Source organism: Phasianus colchicus, chromosome 22 (genome assembly GCF_987193195.1).
Source record: "Phasianus colchicus chromosome 22, bPhaCol1.hap1.1, whole genome shotgun sequence".
NCBI classification, from domain to species: Eukaryota; Metazoa; Chordata; class Aves; order Galliformes; family Phasianidae; genus Phasianus; species Phasianus colchicus.
This window is the reverse complement of record NC_143457.1, coordinates 437655-457498: the sequence shown is the minus strand read 5'-3', so window position 1 is coordinate 457498 and position 19844 is coordinate 437655. Positions and strand designations below refer to the sequence as shown.

General features: G+C 42.4%; 1 protein-coding gene across 1 annotated transcript; it reads left to right on the top strand.

Moving 5' to 3' along the window:
• Positions 1-1090: 1090 nt before the first annotated feature.
• Positions 1091-19510, top strand: LOC149915227 (uncharacterized). Its single transcript, XM_090122954.1, has 5 exons — positions 1091-1772; positions 3209-3322; positions 4239-4295; positions 7219-7366; positions 16736-19510. The coding sequence occupies exons 1-5, from the start codon at positions 1353-1355 to the stop codon at positions 16744-16746; spliced, it is 750 nt and encodes a 249-aa protein (XP_089979080.1). The 5' UTR covers positions 1091-1352; the 3' UTR covers positions 16747-19510.
• The last annotated feature ends 334 nt before the right edge of the window (positions 19511-19844 follow it).

Here is a 19844-nt window from a genome sequence, read left to right as displayed (position 1 = left end):
CAGTAAAGGGAATAAGCAAGGCAGTGGGCCTACTCATTGCCATGTGAGCACAGTGGTGAAGAAAGATCCACGACCAATAGCCCCAGCACTTTACCATCAGCCAGATCCGCAGTCACTGGGGAGCCCCGTTTGCAGGGAGGATCTGAAGAACCCCTCCCAGCCATGGGGAAGTTGCACAGCAATGCATCCATCCCACGAGTGAGGCGTCCAGAGCCGCTGCAAGCAGCTCCAGCCTTTCTAGCACAGAGTAAACCAATGTACGGAGCAGTCCGGGGGAACAGCCGCTGCCCTCTTTCTCCTCTTGGTTTTCGCCCCGAAGCCTGCCCAGGGCTCAAGGGGAACAAAAGGCGTCGTGCTGTCAATCTTGCTGTAGCACGGGCCTCTTTGGCAAGACTGTCTGCCCAGCCCCCCCGCGTCGGGCTTCGTCGGGTAACGAACTCAGCAGCAAAGCGCCGTGACTTCCTCTGCCTGCCCTGGAGCCGCAGCCCGAGAGCTTTCCGGCCCCCGGCCTCCCTCTCCCTGGTCAGCGCCAGCGCCGCCAGCTTTCTTCTCGGACAGACGTGAATACAGAAAACGGCAGTCGAGTCCTCCGCCTGCGGGGCAGCGGCTCAGCACGGCGCTGCTGACCGTTCGAGCCGAGCCGAGCCGGAACCGAAGGCGGCCGCCCGACTCTGCCGGGCTCGAACGCGTCTCGATCGGCGGGGTCGGTCCCTCTCTTTCGGGGCTGCCCGGCTCGGCCAGGAGCCGCTCCCGGACACCGGGCGTCCCGCCGCTCGCAGTCAGCCGCCGGTTCTCAGCCGGCGGCGCCCCGCCGCGACGCCGACTCCGGAGGACGGCTCCGTTCTGACGCGGGACGGACGGGGCCCCGAGGCGCGGGGCGGGCGGCGGCGGGGACGCGGGGCGGCGGAGCGCCGCTTTCCCGGCACGGAATCCCGCGGCCGCCATTGGCGGAGAGCCCGCGCTCGGCCCCGCCTCTCCCGCTCTCCTATTGGTCGGCCCGCGGAACGGGGCGGGCGCTCCCGGCGGGGTCGTTTGCGCCCGCGGTCGCGCCGTCATTGCGTCATCACCGCGCGCGTCCCGCGTGGCCCCGGCCCGGCTGCCCGCGGCGCTGCCCCGCGCCGCGCGCCCGCTCCGCTTCCGGGGACCCGGGGCCCGCGCCCCCGGATCCTTTTCCTCCGCGCGGCCTTCCAGCCGCTCTGCCCCCGGCCTGCAGAGATGCCTCGGGTCGTCGTGACCGAAGTGCGGGACCGGCGCGTGGCGGTGTTGAACGTCGTTCCGTTGGCATCAGCCGTCGGTCAGCCCGTCCAGAGCCCTGTGCGGGGCCTTCGTTTCCTCAGGCGGATAACGGGAGGATGCCGGAGCCGAGGGGCGGTGGGAGGGAGGCGGGGACGGGAGCATCCTGCCGTGCCGCCAGCAGCCCGGGGGCCGCGTGCTGTGGGTGCCGGCACGAAGCTCCGCCGTCCGTCAGCACGGGAGCTGCGGTTCTGGTGCAGCAGCAGGAGCTCAGCGCAGCCCTGCAGAGAGCGGTCCGGCAGCACGGGAGGAAGATGACGGCCTGGAGCGCGAGTGCCTCAGCAGTGTCTGCAGCCTGCGAGGAGCCGAGCCGGGCTGGGGAGAGGAAGGTGTGGGAGTCCCGGGGAGGGACGCACGATGGCAGCGTTATTGGCAGGATCAGCTGCTTCCTCCACCGCTCCCGACACCGAGCACTGGTTTCCTTTGAGAAGCAGCCCACTGTCACATCTGTGGGGTTCCGCAGGACACACAGGCATGGGGTAAGTTTAGGTTGGATATCAGGACAAACTTCTGTGCGGAACTTCTACAGCCGTGGGTGGGATCCCCCTGAGCTCCCCTTCTCCAGGCTGAGCAGCCCCCTCTCTCTCAGCCTCTTGTCATGGCAGAGGTGTTCCAGTCCCTTCACCATCTTGGTAGCCCTGCGTTGGACTCTTTCCAGCATGTCCAGCTGTCTCCTGTACTGGGAGCCCAGAGCTGGACGCTGTTCTCCAGCTGCAGCCTCCCCAGTGCCGAGCAGAGCAAAAGGAATGGTGCAGAATACTGGTCCTTACCTGCTACAAGAGAAGTCAGGACTAGGGCTATGATGGGAGCGCATTGCTTTATGATTGACGTGGAGAACTGCTAGGAAGAAGGCCTGGTGGGCCTGAACACAGATGCCGGGTGGTCCAGCTTTTGTTTCACTGGAAACCAGGTACTCCGTGGGCAGCAATATGGAGATATGTTCTCCATGCAGTTGTGCCCCCGTGGCTTCTTTCTGATATGCTTGGGAAGTCCCACTAGAACAGGCTGCTGTGTGAGACAGAAGTGAGAGAGAAGCATCAGTTGTGTGGGTGGAGTTTTACTATCTCTGTGTTCACATCTTTCATGTTTGTCTTCTTTTTTTTTTCCAGTTCAACTCTGCGTGCGTCGGTCTGCCTTTGCTAAATCCTTTTCTTGTGGCCTTAGGCAACAATCGAGGGGGTCTCAAGTTTCAGCGCTGAGCAAGAAGCGCAGGCTCTCAGGAAGGCCATGAAGGGCTTTGCTAAGTTGATCTCCCTCCATGGTCAACTTTTATTTTTTCCCCAGCACTGCGAATGGCTGCTCTGGTGGTTTGATAGAGGGAAGCATAGCTGCTTGCACTGCTCTGCTGCACAACTGCCCTAAAAATTGTTGGAAAGTGGAAACAGAACTGCCCTTCGTGTCCCGAAATGCAGCTGCTCTGGTGGCGTGGGTCCTGGCAGCTTTGTGTGCATCGATGTAGTCCTGGAGCTGTTGAGAGCTGGCTGTGTGAGGGACTGGAGGTGGCACAAGACCAGAGGGCACTTCTGATCCTTGTGCAAGCATCCTGACTAGCTTCCATTTGTTTCTTGCAGGCACGGATGAAGATGCCATCACTGACGTCTTGACCAAACTAAATGTTTCCCAGCGTCAGCAAGTTCTGATCACCTCTAAGAGCACTACTGGCAGGGTGGGTGGTCTGCAGAGATGCATGAACGTGGTTGTGTCACTTGGGCGCAAAGTGAAAAACGACCCAATCTCTACAAGAGAAAGGTCGGCAGAGACTTCACCTGACCAAGGTTGTTTTGTTCTTGTTCAGTTCAGAGCAGTTGTTGATGCAAGGAGGGTTGGAGCCTGAAGAGGAGTGCTGAACAGCTCAGTTCCTCTGTCCTCAAAGGCCGTCCCTTCTGCCAACTCCTTTCTCCTCTTTGCCTTCTAGGATTTGATTGATGACTTGAAGTCGGAGCTGAGTGGGAATTTTGAGAGGGTGATCATTGGGGTGATGACTCCCACCACCATGTATGACGTGCACGAACTAAGGAGGGCTGTGAAGGTTTGGAAATCTTCCTTTTGTATTGCTTAAGTTCTGGCCAAGGACTTACTGCTTTGTTATGCATGTCTTCTCTCTCTTAAAGAAACCTGGTTGCACGTCACAAGCAGGTGCTGGTATCTTAAGTCTTGCCTTGGTGATTCCCTAGGGAGCAGGAGCAGATGAAGGTTGCCCAATGGAAATTCTGGCTTTTCGCACCAATGGAGAGATTTGTGGCATTAATGAGAACTACAAGCTTCGTAAGGAGTGCAAAAGGCTCTCTTGTCAGTTTCTTCCTGTCTGCGCTTCTTAATTGGAGGCTGTAGCAGTAATGATGATGGCTGGAGTGCTGCAGTGCTGCTGGGAGCCCTGGGCACAGTTCTGTACTTAGCTAGGTTACAGCTGGCAAATGTTGTGGGCAGCACCCAGGTGGTGGCCCTGCTCCTAACGGGTGCTGTGTGTGTGTTCTTGCTGGAATATGGCTGCTCCCTTGAGGATGGCATCGTATCTGACACATCTCCCATGTTTCGAAGGGTCCTCGTGTCCCTCGCAATGGTGAGCCAAGCTGAGGGGAGAAGGGGGTGAATGTTCAGAGCTGTGGGCACAGCTCTGCACTCAGTGGTGAGGAGCTCCAGGCTGGCTTTTTCTCACCCTGTGTGTCCCATGACCTCAAACCCAGCCTCTCCGGGGAGGGAACTCTGACTCTGGGTGTGCATGAGTGCTGTGGGCTCTTCTTTAAATGTCCCAGTAAAGTGGGTTGCTGCTCGTTTCAGAAGGAAGCCCAAAGTACATCTGAGCTGCATTTCATTTGTAAGCTAGTGTTCCCTTTGAAGGACTCCATTATCCATCCCCAGCAGCTTTTCATGAGTGGGGAATTCTCAGGAGTTGCTTCCAGTAGATGCTCTGGTGAACTGAGTCTTCTATCCTTGTGTCTTTGCAGGGAAACAGAGATGAAGGAATGTATGTGGATGATGCCCATGCTCAGCAAGATGCTCAGGTGCGTAGTAATGTGCTTCCCAATCTATTCTTGTGCAGGTGATGCGTGGTGAAGAGAAGCCAGCCTGTGAAATGGAAATAATGTTTTTAGCCTTGTTTGCAAGTCTCTAATGAGAGGTCTCTCGACAGGCTGGCTACTTGGCAGGGGCAATGAGATTTTGGCTGTGGGTTGCCGTGCCCGGTAGGTGCTTGTTGGAAAATATCCGTGATCTAGACAAGTACGTGCCAGCAGTGCTCTAGCTGCAAGGGATTTAAGATCTCCTGTACGCCCAGTCTTCTCCATGAGCCTTACTTTGTCACCCCTAATGTCTTGAAGTGCCTGTACGAAGCGGGGGAGAAGAAGTGGGGAACAGATGAGGTGCAGTTCCGTGTACAGAGGATGGACATAAACAGGTATCACCTAGTGAGAGGTAGGACCCCTGCACAGTGTCCTGGGTTTTTCTTTCCTTCCTTGTTTGTGTGTGATGCTTTTGTAGGAGCTCTGTAGCTGTCCAGTAGATGTGAACTCTTCTGAGGCAGCAGGTGTCCTAGAGAGAGCCGCATTGCATCCATTCCATTCTGGCTGTTTTATTCCCTCCTGAGACTGAAAGGGACTTGAGAAACCTAAGTCCAACTGGCTGCAGCTCCAGCATGGAAAGCAGAGATCATGAAGTGTGACTGCCATTGGGGCAGGGGGGAGAGGAGCTAAGAAACTTGATTGGCAGCACAAAGCAGCAGGTCTTGAAAATGGTACTAGCTGTGGTCGGCCAATTTGCAAGACTGTTAGCAGTGAAAATGAATTATTTCTGTGGGGCGATCCTGATTTAGCTGAGAGTGCTGCAGGGATGAAAGAATGTTCATGCAGTATACGAGGAGCTTGTTGCAAAGCGGTCCTTTGAATCTCTGTGACTTTCTGCCATAGTTTTTGATGGTACAGAGGCATTGCTAACAAGGACATAACAGCATTAAATCTGAGATGGTAGGCAGTTATTCAATAGATTGTTTAGTTCTTGTTCAGCCTGTGCTTTTTGTTGTTGTCTGTCTGCTATTCAGCTCAGAATACAGAACTATTGTATTTCTCATAAATGCTTAGCACTCAAATATGGAAGTGCTTCACAGGCATTAATTTTTGTACCTAACAAGTTTTACTATGAAGCCGCGAGTGTCTTCATCATTATTTAGCACAATAATTGCAGCAGTACAACAACCAACCTTATAAAAAATATTACATGCATTATTTTTTTTTAGCTCATCAAGGAAAGGGTTCTGTGAATCTTTACCTACACCTAGATCTACTGTGCAGTATACAAGATGGATACTCATCTGAAATATCTAGTGCTGTATCTATATGCAAAGTGTCAACCTAAATTTTTGGCTTTACAAAATTTTGATGACTATATTTTGCAGTAGATACATTTACAGCCTAGTTGTTTCTTCATTTCTTTTTATTTCCAGTACTTGAATGTATTATAGGATTCTATATGGGTTTATTTGTGTGGCAAAGATCACCTTTCTTTGTTTACTGCTCCAAGGTACTCGTTTTATTGAAAATTACTCATGAAGACTTATGATGTTTCTCTGAAAATGCTGAAAATAACTAAATGGCAATCTTCAACATTTACCATTAGAAAACAAATGGTTTGTGCATGAGATGAAAAGACAATAAAATCTGTTATGTTAACAGATAGGTATCATTTACTTTTAAGCAGAGTACTATGAAATCTTTTACCAAGAGGTACAAAATTACAAAAGAAGCACTGAATTTACTTCAGTCATTTTTAAATTTTACTTGAGAGTCTGTCACGGAGTTATCTAGATCAACGTGTGCCCTCGACAGGGGGCAGCAAGCCCATAGGCCCCCTGGCCCAAAAACAGGACGGAAAAGGGGGAAGGGAAGGGAGATGGGAGCTGGGCCCAGAAACCAGAACAGCAGCAACAATCTAAGGAGGAAAACTTAATTTTACTAAACATGATATCGGAATGCAAGATAACACAATATAATATAATATAATTGAAATTGAGGCTAATAAATCAAATAAGAGAGAGAGAGTGTCCGAAACTAAAAGGCCTACTTTGAACTGAAGGCACACGGTTGGGGAGCAGACCCACACACTGCTAGGCAGTGAGCAAGAGAGCCAGAGAGCAAGATCCCATGACTCCCTCCCATGGCTTATCCTCCTCTCTGAACATGAAGTCCCCTGGGATGTGTAGTTCTTCCTTTCTTCTGAGAACCAGGCATCCAGAAAGTTGTCAGTCCACGGAACTGGAGTATTAACTCTTTAATTACCCGTGCTTTACATGATGTTTGGTGTGGAATACCGATAACAAAATTATAAAACCATGACAGAGTACTGTGTTTTGTACTTTTTTGACTTCCAAAGTCAAAAAAGAGCTGATTTTGCTGTGGGAGGTAACTATGGTTAGGAGAGAAACTGTGTGCTCATTTTCCAGAAGGTAGTACATAAAAAATAAAGAAAGATCTTTGTATTCCTGGAAATTTGAGAAATTGGAGGGTCTGCTGTAGGAAATAGGATATATCAGTGTTTCTGTTTACAAGACAGTGACTGCTGTTTGTAATCTGTTAGAGGATGGGTATCTTGTCACAGAACAACCCTTTTGGACATCTTTATAAATGTTTTAGTAACTGAGCAATGGATCAGTGATGCAAAATACTTTCTTATCTAGCAGCAGCTCTTATCTGAATTTACTGTATCTATTGTGGAGAAAGCACGAGGTTCCAGTGCTACAGTGTTTGTGTTGTGAGCACTACAAAACTTTTTAAAACCACTGTTCATTTGCTCAGTATCAAAGAAAACATTTTAACCAAACTTAAGTGCTAACTAGTCACTCGGAGGTCTTCACTACCTAAAATTTTCCTTCATAACAGAATCTTTACAGTGTATGAGATAGAAATAATAAAATAATTTTCTTATTCTTTCCCTTAGGCATTTCCTGGAAACACAAACTCTGATAGTGTGGTCCGACATGATTTGCAACACCCAGTCATTGCTCGCTATGTACGTATAGTTCCTTTAGATTGGAATGGAGAAGGCCAAATTGGGTTAAGAATTGAGGTCTACGGTTGCTCCTACTGTAAGTTTTTCCATTATATTCCTTAAAAAAAAAAAAAAAATCTAAATAGAAACTGTCTTTGAATTTCAGATTAAATCTGAATCTCAAGTGCTTTTTGCTAAAATGCATGAAGATATTCCAGGATTACTAATTGTAATAACTGGAGCTTAATTTAATATTTACTGTATCCTTTATTCTGAGTTTCTAGTTAGCTCTTCTATAGGAAATACAGCATTAGAATTAGTAAGAGTGCTTTGAAATCACTACTTTTGATCTTCAAAATTGTTTTTGCAGAAGACTTGAATAGACCAGTTGAGGAAAAGATAGCATTCAGATACATTTCATGCTGGGTCTTGAGAGGGAAACAAGACATAATTCATTGCCTGATGACAAAGATAAAAATAAAACAAGTAAAAATTCAATTGAAGAAGCTCATCTTGTCTAAATATGACATGTTTTTCGGAGATTTTTCCTTTAATATTTGAGTATAACTTTAGAATCTCTTCTAAAAAAAAAAACGAGATGAGCAATGGTGCAAGTGGTTAAGAGCACAACAGATCAAGTTTTAAGAAAAGCAAGTGTAGTTTCTAAATACCATTCCTTGAATTTGATCCTGTGGGTGCTTACGTGAAGTCCACATGCCTGCAAACTGTAAATGTCTGATGTCCTATTTCTATGCAAATTTAGTACAGTATTCTTGTAGGTGTTTTAGGGGAAATAAATACTTGAGATTTATCTTAAAAAAAAAAAAAAAAAAAAAAAAGTTAGAACAAGTTAAGAAGCACCTATATTGAAGACTCTTCCATTGACATCAAGTGATTTAAGGCCTATTGAAACACTTTGTCATGGTAACTAGCAATTATGTTAATTAACTAGCAAAAATATCTTGTGATTTCTGTTGTTTTGACTTGGCTATGTGCTTTCATTAAACACTATTGAGAATCACATTCTGGTATTATTTTTCCTATTTCCATGCAAAGAATTAAAGCCTCATTTTAAAATTTAGATTAAACTTAGATAATTTTTTAACAGCTGAAATAACTTAGCTGAAAAATCAAATCAAACTTGCTGCGGTGTTGGTAGGGCTGTGCTGGGGGAATTCATGGGTGTTGGATACGTTTGTAAGAAAACACATTGTATTTGTTATCTGAGGAACTGTAGGTTATCCTGCAACAAGTTGGTTCTTGTTCAAAAAGGTAGCGATCATCTGAAGTATTAGGTAGCACTGTGTACAAGGCTCTTAATGAACCAAATTTGCCATCACTCTATTAAAATATTTTATATGCTGTTTTAAGTGTAGCCAACACTATAACATGGTTGATTTCACATCATGATTACATTTTTTTACATTTAAGTATATCTACTTTGAATACAAATACAAGTATATGGAGACAGAAACCAACTTTTTTTTTTTTAATCCAACACTTTTTTAAACAACAACAAAAAAAAGAAAATATTTTTAAGTTGTAGGTTTTTTTTTTTGTTTTTTTTTTAGCCAAAAATATTTACAAGCAAAAGGTTTTAGGTTTTTGTTTTGTTTCCTTTTTTTTTTTTTTTTTAATTAAATTGATATCTAATGCACTGTAAGCACGTTACAAGATGAATTTGGAGTCTGAAACTAAATGTGAGGAAAAGCATAGTTGGCTAACAAAATGAAAAGTTGTCTGCTTGAAAGACTGCATATTTCTGGAGAAAAATAAAACACATCTATCAAGGAAATAATGAATCAACTAAAAAAATACTGATAAAATTTGTCTTCACAGACAACTGAAGTAAGAAACCTAACCTTTTGTTTTCCTCGAAGAGAAGCATTGAACTGCTAGTATTATAAGTTATTTCAGTATTTTGTTAATGACATTAATAATAATGTTTTACATTTATATGTCTATAGGAACTTTTTTTTTCTTTCTCCTCCCAAACAAACAAAACAAACAAAACAAAGAAACAAAAAAAACCTCTCCTAAAATACTGTGTAGATTTTAGAAGCAGGAATCAGGCTGTCCTTGAGTCAGTATGCTGAAACCAGTAGACAGCAGCAGCGCAGTTGAGAAGAAAAGTTCACTGTCTTATGACTTCTTGGAAAAACAGAATAATGTTTGAGAGTTCCAAACTTGTTTTCAAATGCATTATTTGGAGCAACTTATGTAAAGTTACATTGTTCCATAGATATGGAATTCAGCAGGAGCAAAGTTTTTAGCCCTATAATTAGTATTGTATATTGAAGCATTGTCATTAACCAGTGAGATTTGCAGATTAATCCTGCTGTCAGTGAAGAAACTGACTGTATAGATAAGTAGCAATTTTTTAAGCCTGATTAAAACATGGGCATCTAATCCAATTTGTGAAAATTTTTGAAACATTACCTAAAGCAAAAGGTTGCTTAATACCTTACAATCATATATTTTTCTTCAAGTTTGTAGGTTTATATTGAATGCAGTCTTTTATTTAGAGAATATTTGAGAACATATTTCAGATGTAGAACTTGCACATTTTCTCATAGTAAAGGTTTAATTGGAAAGTCATAAACTTAGTGCTTAAGAAAAATATTTCATTGCACAATACAGCAATCTGGTTATTAGTCTCAGAGTATTAAGAACTCTCATTAAACCACATATTGAAATACGTGGTCATTAATTGCCATATTGATTTGTTCTTATTTTTCTTGAGTATGCTGATAAAATACACATTATTTTTTGTGTGTCAGAAATGGAAACTACATTCTTCCTTACACAGCAATGTGAATTAAAAAAAAGGTTCAACTTTAAAAGAGAATTAGAGATGACATCTATTCCCTAGAGAAGTTTGTAAAATTACAAAATATTTCCTTTCAAGGTGCTCTTATTCATTTAATTATTTGCTTGCCTTCTTGCTTTGAGATTTTTCTGTGTTTGAAACTGCAGATGAGATCTGCGACGTTACTTTCTAATAGATCTCTCGGAAGTCACAAAAATTAATTAATTAATTAATTAATTAATTAAAGGCTCCCTCTACAGTAAGATTGAAAATGTTCTTTACATTTCTCTCTGTGAATAAGTGCTGGTGTCAAATTTAGAAAAGATTTTAACTGTGTGGGAAGAGAAGCAAACAAAATATTTAACATTAAAAAAAAATATACTGTAGTCAACGGGAGTTATAGCTTTCATTTTAAAATCATAGAATGACTTATGTTGGAAGGGATTTTAAATATCATGTAGTTCCAATGCCCTCACATGAACATAGTTATCAACCACTAGATCAGGTTGCCCAGGGCCTGATCCAGACTGGCACTGAATGCCTCTAGGGAAAAAGCATCTGCATCTTCTCTGGGCAACCTTTTCCAGTCCTTTACCACAGTGAATAAAAAATTTCCTCCTATCATCTAACCTAAATCTCCTTTCTTTTAATTTAAAACCATTCTTGCCCGTTCTCACTAATAGACCATGAAAAAAGTTGGTTTTCTGCCAGTTCATAAACTCCTCTGAAGTATTGGAAGGTCGCAATGAGGTCTCCCCAGAAAAACAATCCTCCTCTCCAGTATAAACAAGCCCAACTTCCTGAACCTCACGGGAGAGGTGCTCCAGCCCTCTGATCATCTTTGTGGCTGCCCTCTGGACTGATTCCAACAGCTCCACATCTTCATTGTCTTCAGGGCCTAAGACCTGGGCACAGTATTTCAGGTGTGACTTCACAAAAACAGAACTGAGGGGGACAACTTCTTCCTGTTACCCAGTTGGCTGCCCTTCTTTTGAGGCAGTCCAGTATACTGTTGGCCTTCCAAATTGCAAGTGCACAATGCTGGCTCACATCCAGCTCTTTATCCACTAGGACCCCCAAGTTCTACTTGACAGAGCTGCTCTCATTGAGTACTTCTCCCAGTCTGTTCACATATCTGAGATTGCTCCAACCCAAGTGGCAACACCTTACATTTTGGTTTGATGAATCTCATTTGATTTTACATGAGCCCGCTTTTCAAGCTGTTCCAGGCGATTACAGATATGGAGTGAAGCTGTGCAGAGAGAAAATTAGAAAAACCAAAGCCCAGTTAGAACTGAGCTTGGTCATTAAGATAAAAGACAACAACAAATATTTCTATAAATATATCAACAGCAAGAGGAGGGCTAGAGAGAACCTCCATGACTTGTTGGACACCGAGGGCAGCATGGTGACCAAGGATCAGGATAAAGCTGAGGTATTAAGTGCTTTCTTTGCCTCAGTCTTTAATAGTAAGACTTGTTACTCCCTGGGAACACAGCCTCCTGCACTGGTAGATAGGGATGGGGAACAGAATAGGCCCTGCATAATCCACGATGAGATGGTTTTGGACTTGCTCCAGAAGCTGAATGCTCAAAAGTCCATGGAGTCAGATGGATTGCATCTAGAGTGCTGAAGGAGTTAGTGGATGTGGTTTCCAAGCCACTTTTCATCATCCTTCAGCAGTCCTGGCTAACCGGGGATGTCACAGTGGACTGGAGACTGGCAAATGTGACACCCATCTTCAAAAAGGACGGAAAGATGATCCTGGTAGCTCCAGGTCTATCAGTCTCGCCTCAGTACCAGGGAAGATTATGGAACAGATAATCTCAGGAGACATAATGGACCAATTAAAAGTCAACCAAGGGATCAGGCCTAGTAAGTATGGGTTTACAAATGGTAGATCATGTTTGGCAAACCTGATTTCATTCTATGACAAGGTGAGCCATTTAGTGGATGAAGGTAAGGCTGTCGATGTGATCTACCCGGACTTCAGTAAAGACTTTGACACTGTCCCTCACAACATTCTCATGGAGAAGGTGGCTGCCCATAGCTTGAATGGATGTATGCTCTGCTGGGTGAAACACTGGCTGGATGGCCAAGCCCAAAGAATTGTGATCAATGGAGTTGAATGTAGTTGGCGGCTGGTCATGAGCAGTGTCCCCCAGGGTTCAGTACAGGGGCCGCTTCTATTTAACATCTTTATTAACAATCTTGATGAGGGGATTGAGTGCACCCTCAGTAAGTTTGCAGTCTACACCAAATTGAGAGGGAGTGTTGATCTGCCAGAGGGGAGAAAGGTGCTACAGAAGGTCCTGGATAAACTGGATTGATGGGCCAAGGTGAACCGTGTGAGATTCAATAGTGTCAAGTGTCAGGTCCTGCATTTTGGTCACAACAACCCCAGGCAACCCTATAGGCTTGGGAAGGAGTGGCTGAAAAGTTGCCTGTCAGAAAGGGACCCTGGTATATTGATGGACAGTCAGCTGAATACGAGCCAGCAGTGTGCCCGGGTGGCCAAGAAGGCCAGTGGCATCCTGGCTTGGATCAGGAATGGTGTGGTGAGCAGGACTAGGGAAGTAATTTGGCCCCTGTACTCAGCACTGGTGAGGCCTCACCTCGAGTACTGTGTTCAGTTTTGGGCACCTCAATACAGAAAGGACATGGGGTGCGAGCAGGTCCAAAGAAGGGCTGCAAGGCTTGTGAAGGGCTTGGAAAATGTGCCGTATGAGGAGCGACTGAAGGAATTGGGCTGTTTAGTCTGGGGAAAAGGAGTCTGAAGAGAGACCTTATTACTCTCTTCCAGTACCTGACAGGTGCTTACAGCAAGTGCAGGGTTGGTTTCTTCTCACTGGTGACAGGATGACGGAAAATGGTCTCAAGTTGTGCCAGAGTAAGTTTAAGCTGGATATCAGGAAAAGCTTCTTTACAGAAAGGGTTGTTAAGCACTGGAATAGGCTCCCCAGAGGCAGGGTTGAGTCACCTTTCCTGAATGTGTTTAAAAACCATTTGTTTACTGTGCTCAGAGACATTATTTAGCAGAGGGTTGTTAGAATTAGGGTAAGTTTGGTTAGGTTGTGGTTGGACTTGATGGTCTCTGAGGTCTTTTCCAACCTGAGCACTTCTATGGTCAGGCATAGTCTATCCTTGATGAAGCTGTGTTGGCATTCTTGAATCACCCCCCTCCCCTTTCTTGCACATGCCTTAGAGTAGATTCATGGAGGTTCTGCTCTGTGATCTTCCCTGGCACAGGTAAGGCTCACTGGTCGATAGTCTCCCAGATTTTCCTTTCTCCCTTTATTAAAAATGGGAGTGATGATTCCTTTTTCCACTTGCCAGGACCTTCACCTGACAGCCATGAATATTCAGAAATGATTTAGAGTAGCTTGGCAACCACATCAGTCAGTTAGTTCAGGACTCTGAGATACATGTTGTCCAGCTCCAGAGACTTGTCCATATTTAGTGTCATAAGGCAGTGTCAGACTTGCTCTTTTCTGACAGTATAGGAGGCATTTTGCCCCCCATCCCCTTTGTAGAGTTTCAGGTACATATAATATATTTAATACACTCAAAAGAGGGGAAAGGATCTTTACATTTGCAGTGACATAATTTAGCAGAAAGCAAGCCATAGGAAAAATTTATCAAAAAGCAAGTCATAGGAAAGAAAGTAATGTTACAGAAGGCAAAGTATCCACTGAATTCATTAATGCAAAGCTGATGGAATATTTATATTCAAGCTCTTTTTGAGACAGAGAGTAAAGAGACATGATAGATAGACGTCTCTCGTCATGTTCCCATTTATGAATTTTTTAGACAATCAGCAAATTCAAGGCATCTGGAGGCTATGACAACTACAATATATATTGTATTTTATCACTGATTTTTGAAGTTCATAATAAGCTCCTGCAGAATCATTGCCATACGAATAGTTCCTTCAATCACAATACTGCAGCAGATTAATGCATACAAAACAAACAAACAAACAAACAAACAACAACAAAAAAAACAGTAGCATTCCTATTGAACAGTCTTTGACAGCACTTTTTAAGATAAGAAGGAGAGAAAAGAAGAAAAATAAACAAGTCAGACCTTATCGTTTTATGAAGAAATGAACATTTTTTATGGAGATTATTTACTCCTTAGATAGTACAGTGAACAAAATCTTGGTCATGTGAATATTTACAAGAGAAAAAAAAATTAGACTTGGAGGTGCTGTTAAGGCTTAAGCCATAAGTATTTGAAAGGAATATTTACAATAACTGTTTTGAAAATATTGAAGTGCTAAAAATTAGAGCTTGAACAGATTTTGACAAGTTAATCCTATTTGCCTGTAGTGACTTTAAGTGAAACCATTGTTCCTCTTCACTATTAATTCCACATTCATCAGCTGTATTCATCATTAGAAAAATTTCTGTGATACTTGTAATTTCCTTTGCCATTGTCATGCTATTGCTACCAACTATTCATATCTCCATCACTCTCTCCTATGGTTGCCATATGTACTTCACAGAAACTCCATTCTCTCCAAAACTATATATTACATCAAAATATCACAGGGAATATTTAAAGTAGATAAGAAAGCCACTATTTAACTTGTGTGGAACCTAACCAATTTTCTTTTGTCCAGTGCCACTAGATAGATATAGTGGACATTTTGTTTCATCAGCCTATGCTCACAAACAAACGATCAAAAAACTGATGAAGTGTCTTGATGGCCACTGGAACTCCCTATGCTGAATGAACTATATGTCCATATGTATGTAAACATATGAATACATATTTATTCTTTTACACTTTTTTTTTCCACCTAAATTGTGAAGATACTTATGTGGTCTCATAATCCATGTAAATGGTTCTTTGCCAACCTCTCATAATATTTTATTACTCATAATAATAATGTTCACTAAACTGTCTTAATGAAAAGATGGACTTCTATGACCATAGAAGTGATGGAACTGCATAAAAATATTAAATGATAGATAGGAAGAAACATTTTGAAGCATATGTTTTGTCTAATCATGTTCTCATATTTGTAGCAACTGTATTAAATCATTGTAATTAAAATTGTTTTTCATTTTGGAGAAAAAAAGAATCACAGATTTGAGAAAATTATCAGCAGTCACTGTAAACTTAGTAGCTTTGTTTGTGACAGTGAATAGAACACTTAAGAGTTATCCGAAGCATCCAACCCTCTTTTTCTCTGTTTCTCTTTAGATATTTTTATTCTGGATATTTCTACAATTTCTATGTAATTGATTTTCAGCCAGCATAGTCACAGTTCAACATCTGCAAGCATAGCTTGGTATTTACTTTTTCTGATATTACAGGTGCATGTCTCAGTACTTGTATTAAAACAGTGGAGAGTGAGGGAAATGAACTGTGAAAGCATTTGAAGATCTCTTTGAAAACATGCTCTGTTTGAAAGCTTAATTCTTTTCTAATGTACTCTCTAGCATGTTTTTTTTTTTTCTTTTTTTTTTCTTATTTGTTTTTACATAGAGGGGACTTCTTATCTTGAAGATCATAAAAATTGGTGATTTTCCTCATTTGCTCCATGGTACTCCTCAAACAGTAGAGTTTTGCAGATTTAGGATCAAAAATAACTTTTTTTTTTTTTTTTATAAGTATTTAAAGTGTGGGTTGTTTACCTACTCCCCAGGAAGAAATAGTTGTGATTGTTTCTTTGCAAGTGTTTGTTATTCTGGTATGAAAGTAAGTGAGAACAGACTTCAGCTAATTTCTTATCTCTAGTGGTTAACAGTAATAGGTATGGGTCTATTTTGGTTCTGGCTGTGTCCAGCACAGGGCACCCCAGACACACACAGCAGCCCAGCAGGCCCTGTCATCAACTCAGCACCTAAGAATGGTACAATTTTTAAATGAAATATTAAAATTTAACATATATTTTTCATTCTTTTAACATATATTTAGTCTGATACAAAAAATGTTTTATTTTTGTATCAACTTCTTGAAACCACAGCAAATTGAGCAGTCCATTATTTTTAAATGTCTAGCTGTAGTGAAGTTACTGGTGGATATTCTCAGGCACCACAGGTTTGTGATCTGCAACAGCAATGTGTATCCCATACAAGTACATTTGTTATGCATCAGTGGATGCATAATCAAAGTCAGATTTTAAAAAAATCTATTTTACATGCATACATATCCCACCAAAATGTTCAGTTGCATACTCAAACATTTTTCAATTACACTTGAACACTTTTTTAAATCATTCAGCATTTCCTTTAGAAGAGTATGTATTGCTAGTTCATTTTTAAAAGATTTTTTAAGGTTTTTTGATGGAATACTGTATAATCAATGAATGTACAGATGTTATAACAGAATCACTGAATGGCCAGGGTTGGAAGGGACCTCAAGGATTGTGGATCGCCAACCTCCCTGCACATGCAGGGCCACCAACCTCCCCATTTAATGCTAGACCAGGCTACCCAGGGCCTCATAAAATCTGGCCTTGAACACATTCAGAGATGGGGCATCCACAACCCCTCTAGGCAGCTGTTCCAACACCTCACCACTCTCTCTGTAAAGAACTTCCCCCTGACATCCAACTTAAATCTTCCCTCCCTCAACTTCAAACCATTTCCCCTCGTCCTGCCATTATCTACCCTTTCAAAGAGTTGACTCCCCTCCTCTTTGTAGACTCTCTTTAGGTACCGGAATGCTGCTAAGAGGTCACCCTGCAGCCTTCTTTTCTCCAGGCTGAACAAGCCCAACTCCCTCAGCCTGTCCTCACAGGGGACGTGTTCCATCCCTCTGATCATCTTTGTGGCCCTCCTTCAGAAAAATTGATTTAGAAATACTAAATTTTTTTTTATGGGACACTTGGACTTTGTTTATCTTTTAGAAAGTCACAATAAATTAAATAAGATTTAAATACATTCCCTTAAATATTTTCTTTGCTCTGAAAGTAATGCTTCCCATTTATCAAATTGTATCATCATAATCTTATATAATATAGTTTCCATTTAAATAGAATAAGTTCTAAGCTACAGAAGATTATTTTTCAATGTAGTCACCATGACTAGCTATGCATTTTTGGTGGTGATTGAAGAAGGGCTTGTATGCTGCGCGTATTGTTTAAAAAAAAAAAAAAAAAAAAAAAAAAAAGCCTGGAGCAGCAGATTTGATCCACTATTACTGTCACCACTGCTGAAACACACCACCTAACACACTATGCTAACACTGACTGTTAAATCTCTGTGAATATTCATCAAGTATTGAAGAATGTCAATGGATGCTGTTTTTTCCACATGGAGGAATTCAGTTATATCTTTGTTTCATGTGCACTTCTGTGTCAGATATAATTTTCACAGACTGCCACTATGCTGCCATCATGGCAACAAAATCTAGTGGGATATTGGTGGGAACGTTCAATCTCTACTGTTATACTACTGATGTCTACCTCTGATATCATGGGCCAACAAAATAAAATAGAAGGCATTGCTTTCAGAGCAGCCTTTGCATGAGAAATCTATAAATCTTTCCTTTTCACATAAGTGCTTATGTAACTTCTAGATTAGAAAATTATTTTAATAAAGGAACCTCAAACTTTTAGAAGAATGTATGTAATTAGCGAGTTCTGAAAATAAATATATTTTTTTACATTATTAATTGTTTTCAGCATTTATTTTTCCAAACAGAACTTCATATTTCTGTATTGGTTGCTGGAAAAAGAATTATTGCTTAATTCCTTGCATGGTAACATCTCTATTTTTCTTTTTCAGAAACTTGAAGAGTGGATTTTTAATTCTTTCAATATAAACATGTTCTTACTTCCTTTCTTCCTTCGTTTTCTCTCTCCTTATTTTTCGTTATTTCTCATGGTACATAGTTGCCCTTTTGGTTCTAAGTATATTGAACAACTTGAGAGAATAACTTTATAAAACTATAGCTATAAAAAAGTTCTTTGTTACCTAAAAGATCGCATCCCTGGATGTGTTTAAAAACCATTTGGATGTGCTGCTCAGATAGATGATTTAGCAGAGGCTTGTTAGGGTAGTAAGGTTAGGTCGTTGGACTCAATGATCTTTAATGTCTTTTCCAACCTGAGTGATTCTGTGATTCTATTTGTTTAGCCACAGCTGGCATTTATGTAGCATGCTTTTATTTACGGATGCTCTTGCTTAGTGATGCATGTATAAGTGTGTCTGTCCCCCCATCACTTTACCCCTGTGTACATTCTCTTCAGGTAGAGAGAAAAGCGGTGATTCTGTTTCCTATGAAGACTAAATTGCAAACAATCATACAGACTGTTACTGAACTAAAGAAAACTGAGTTAGTTGTGTTGTTTTTGGTGACATCAGTGTTGCCATGGTACCAGAGGATCTCAACGCACCCCTTTTGCTTGGGTACTTCTTATATTTTTTTCTATGCCTTGTATAGATGCAGAAAATTGTACCATTGAACTGTCCACTGGACTAATGGGGTAAGTGGGACAGCTGTCCCTTCACCGCTGCTTCATAGCTTCTCTTCTTTGACTCGTTTTCTGAGGAAAGCCTCTGAACGGAATACAACTTGCAAGCATTGGTTGTTGGTTCTTTAGGTTAGATTCAGTGAAGCTTACTTATATCTGGTTAATCTGGGGAGGATTGAGATCCTCTGTATCTCTGTCACCTGTTCCACGTTTGAGCACCCTCACAGTGAGAGCCTTTTCATTCTACTAAGTGTCACCCTGGGTAGGGACACATTTCACTAGATGAGGTTACTCTAAAGTGCCATTTAACTGGACCTGGAGCTCTTCCACTGATGCATCCACAGCTTCTCTGGGCAGCTTGTTACACTGCCTCAACAGCCTCATAGTGACAGATTTCTACCTTAATTCTAATCTAAATATATCTTTGAATTTAAATTGTCCCCATTCTCCTGTCACTAGAGATCATCAGAAAAAGTCTTTCTCCATCTTTCTTAAGCCCACTGTATGTATCAAAAGGCTACAATAAATCATCTCCAAAGCCTTGTCCAAGCTAAAATCTCACAGCTTTTCTTCAGAGGAGGGGAGTTACATTCAGCTAGATTGAGTCAAGGTTAGATATCATGGGGAAGACAGAGACCCCCATGCTTTCTGGGAACGCATCCTCATGGGGACAGTCTTTTTCTCCCAGCTGGAAGATGTCCATGCTGCAGCATGTGTCTGGTGCCGCTTGTGCTCCTGTCACTGAGCACCTGTGAGAAAAGCCAGGCTTCATGATCTTCCACAATCCCAGTAAGCATCTGTAGGTAACACTCACTTTTTTTAATACTGATTGTAGGCAGTTCCCTCAGCCTTTGCTGCGACTGCTGGGTGCCCTGGACTCTCACCAGCCCTGGCTGAGCTCTTGCTCCATGTGGCAATGTCTTTTTCATACCAGGGTCACCAGGTAGGGACTTAAGAATCCCCATGCAGATTCTCAAGGTCCAAAAGGGGGGAAAAAATAGAGAGAGAACTATGTGTTGTTTTTGTTGTTTTTGTGAGTTCGTTTTCTTAAGTATTACTCATTTTTTATTTATTGAATCAATTGTTCAATATGCCTCATCTTGAAAAGATGACCTTCATGCTGAACTTCAGGCTGCTTCATGTCAGAACCAAAGTCATCTTCTCCACATGAGTAGCCACTTCTGTAACTTGTTTGACACATTCTCAGGGCCCCAGTCAGCTCAGGTCCTTCTGCTGGATTCCTTCTGTTGTCCTGGCACAGCAGCTCAGAGAATGCTGGTCTCTGCCTTCCCCTATTCCTGAGGACTTGGGGAAGAAGAAATGACAGATTTTGGC

Excerpts from the sequence above, each read along its gene's own strand:
- LOC149915227 (XM_090122954.1), top strand. The coding sequence starts at position 1,353 with ATGCCGGAGCCGAGGGGCGGTGGGAGGGAGGCGGGGACGGGAGCATCC. Across the intron at positions 1,773-3,208 it reads GCAGGACACACAGGCATGGG|GATTTGATTGATGACTTGAA; the intron begins GTAAGTTTAGGT and ends TTTGCCTTCTAG. Across the intron at positions 3,323-4,238 it reads AACTAAGGAGGGCTGTGAAG|GGAAACAGAGATGAAGGAAT; the intron begins GTTTGGAAATCT and ends GTGTCTTTGCAG.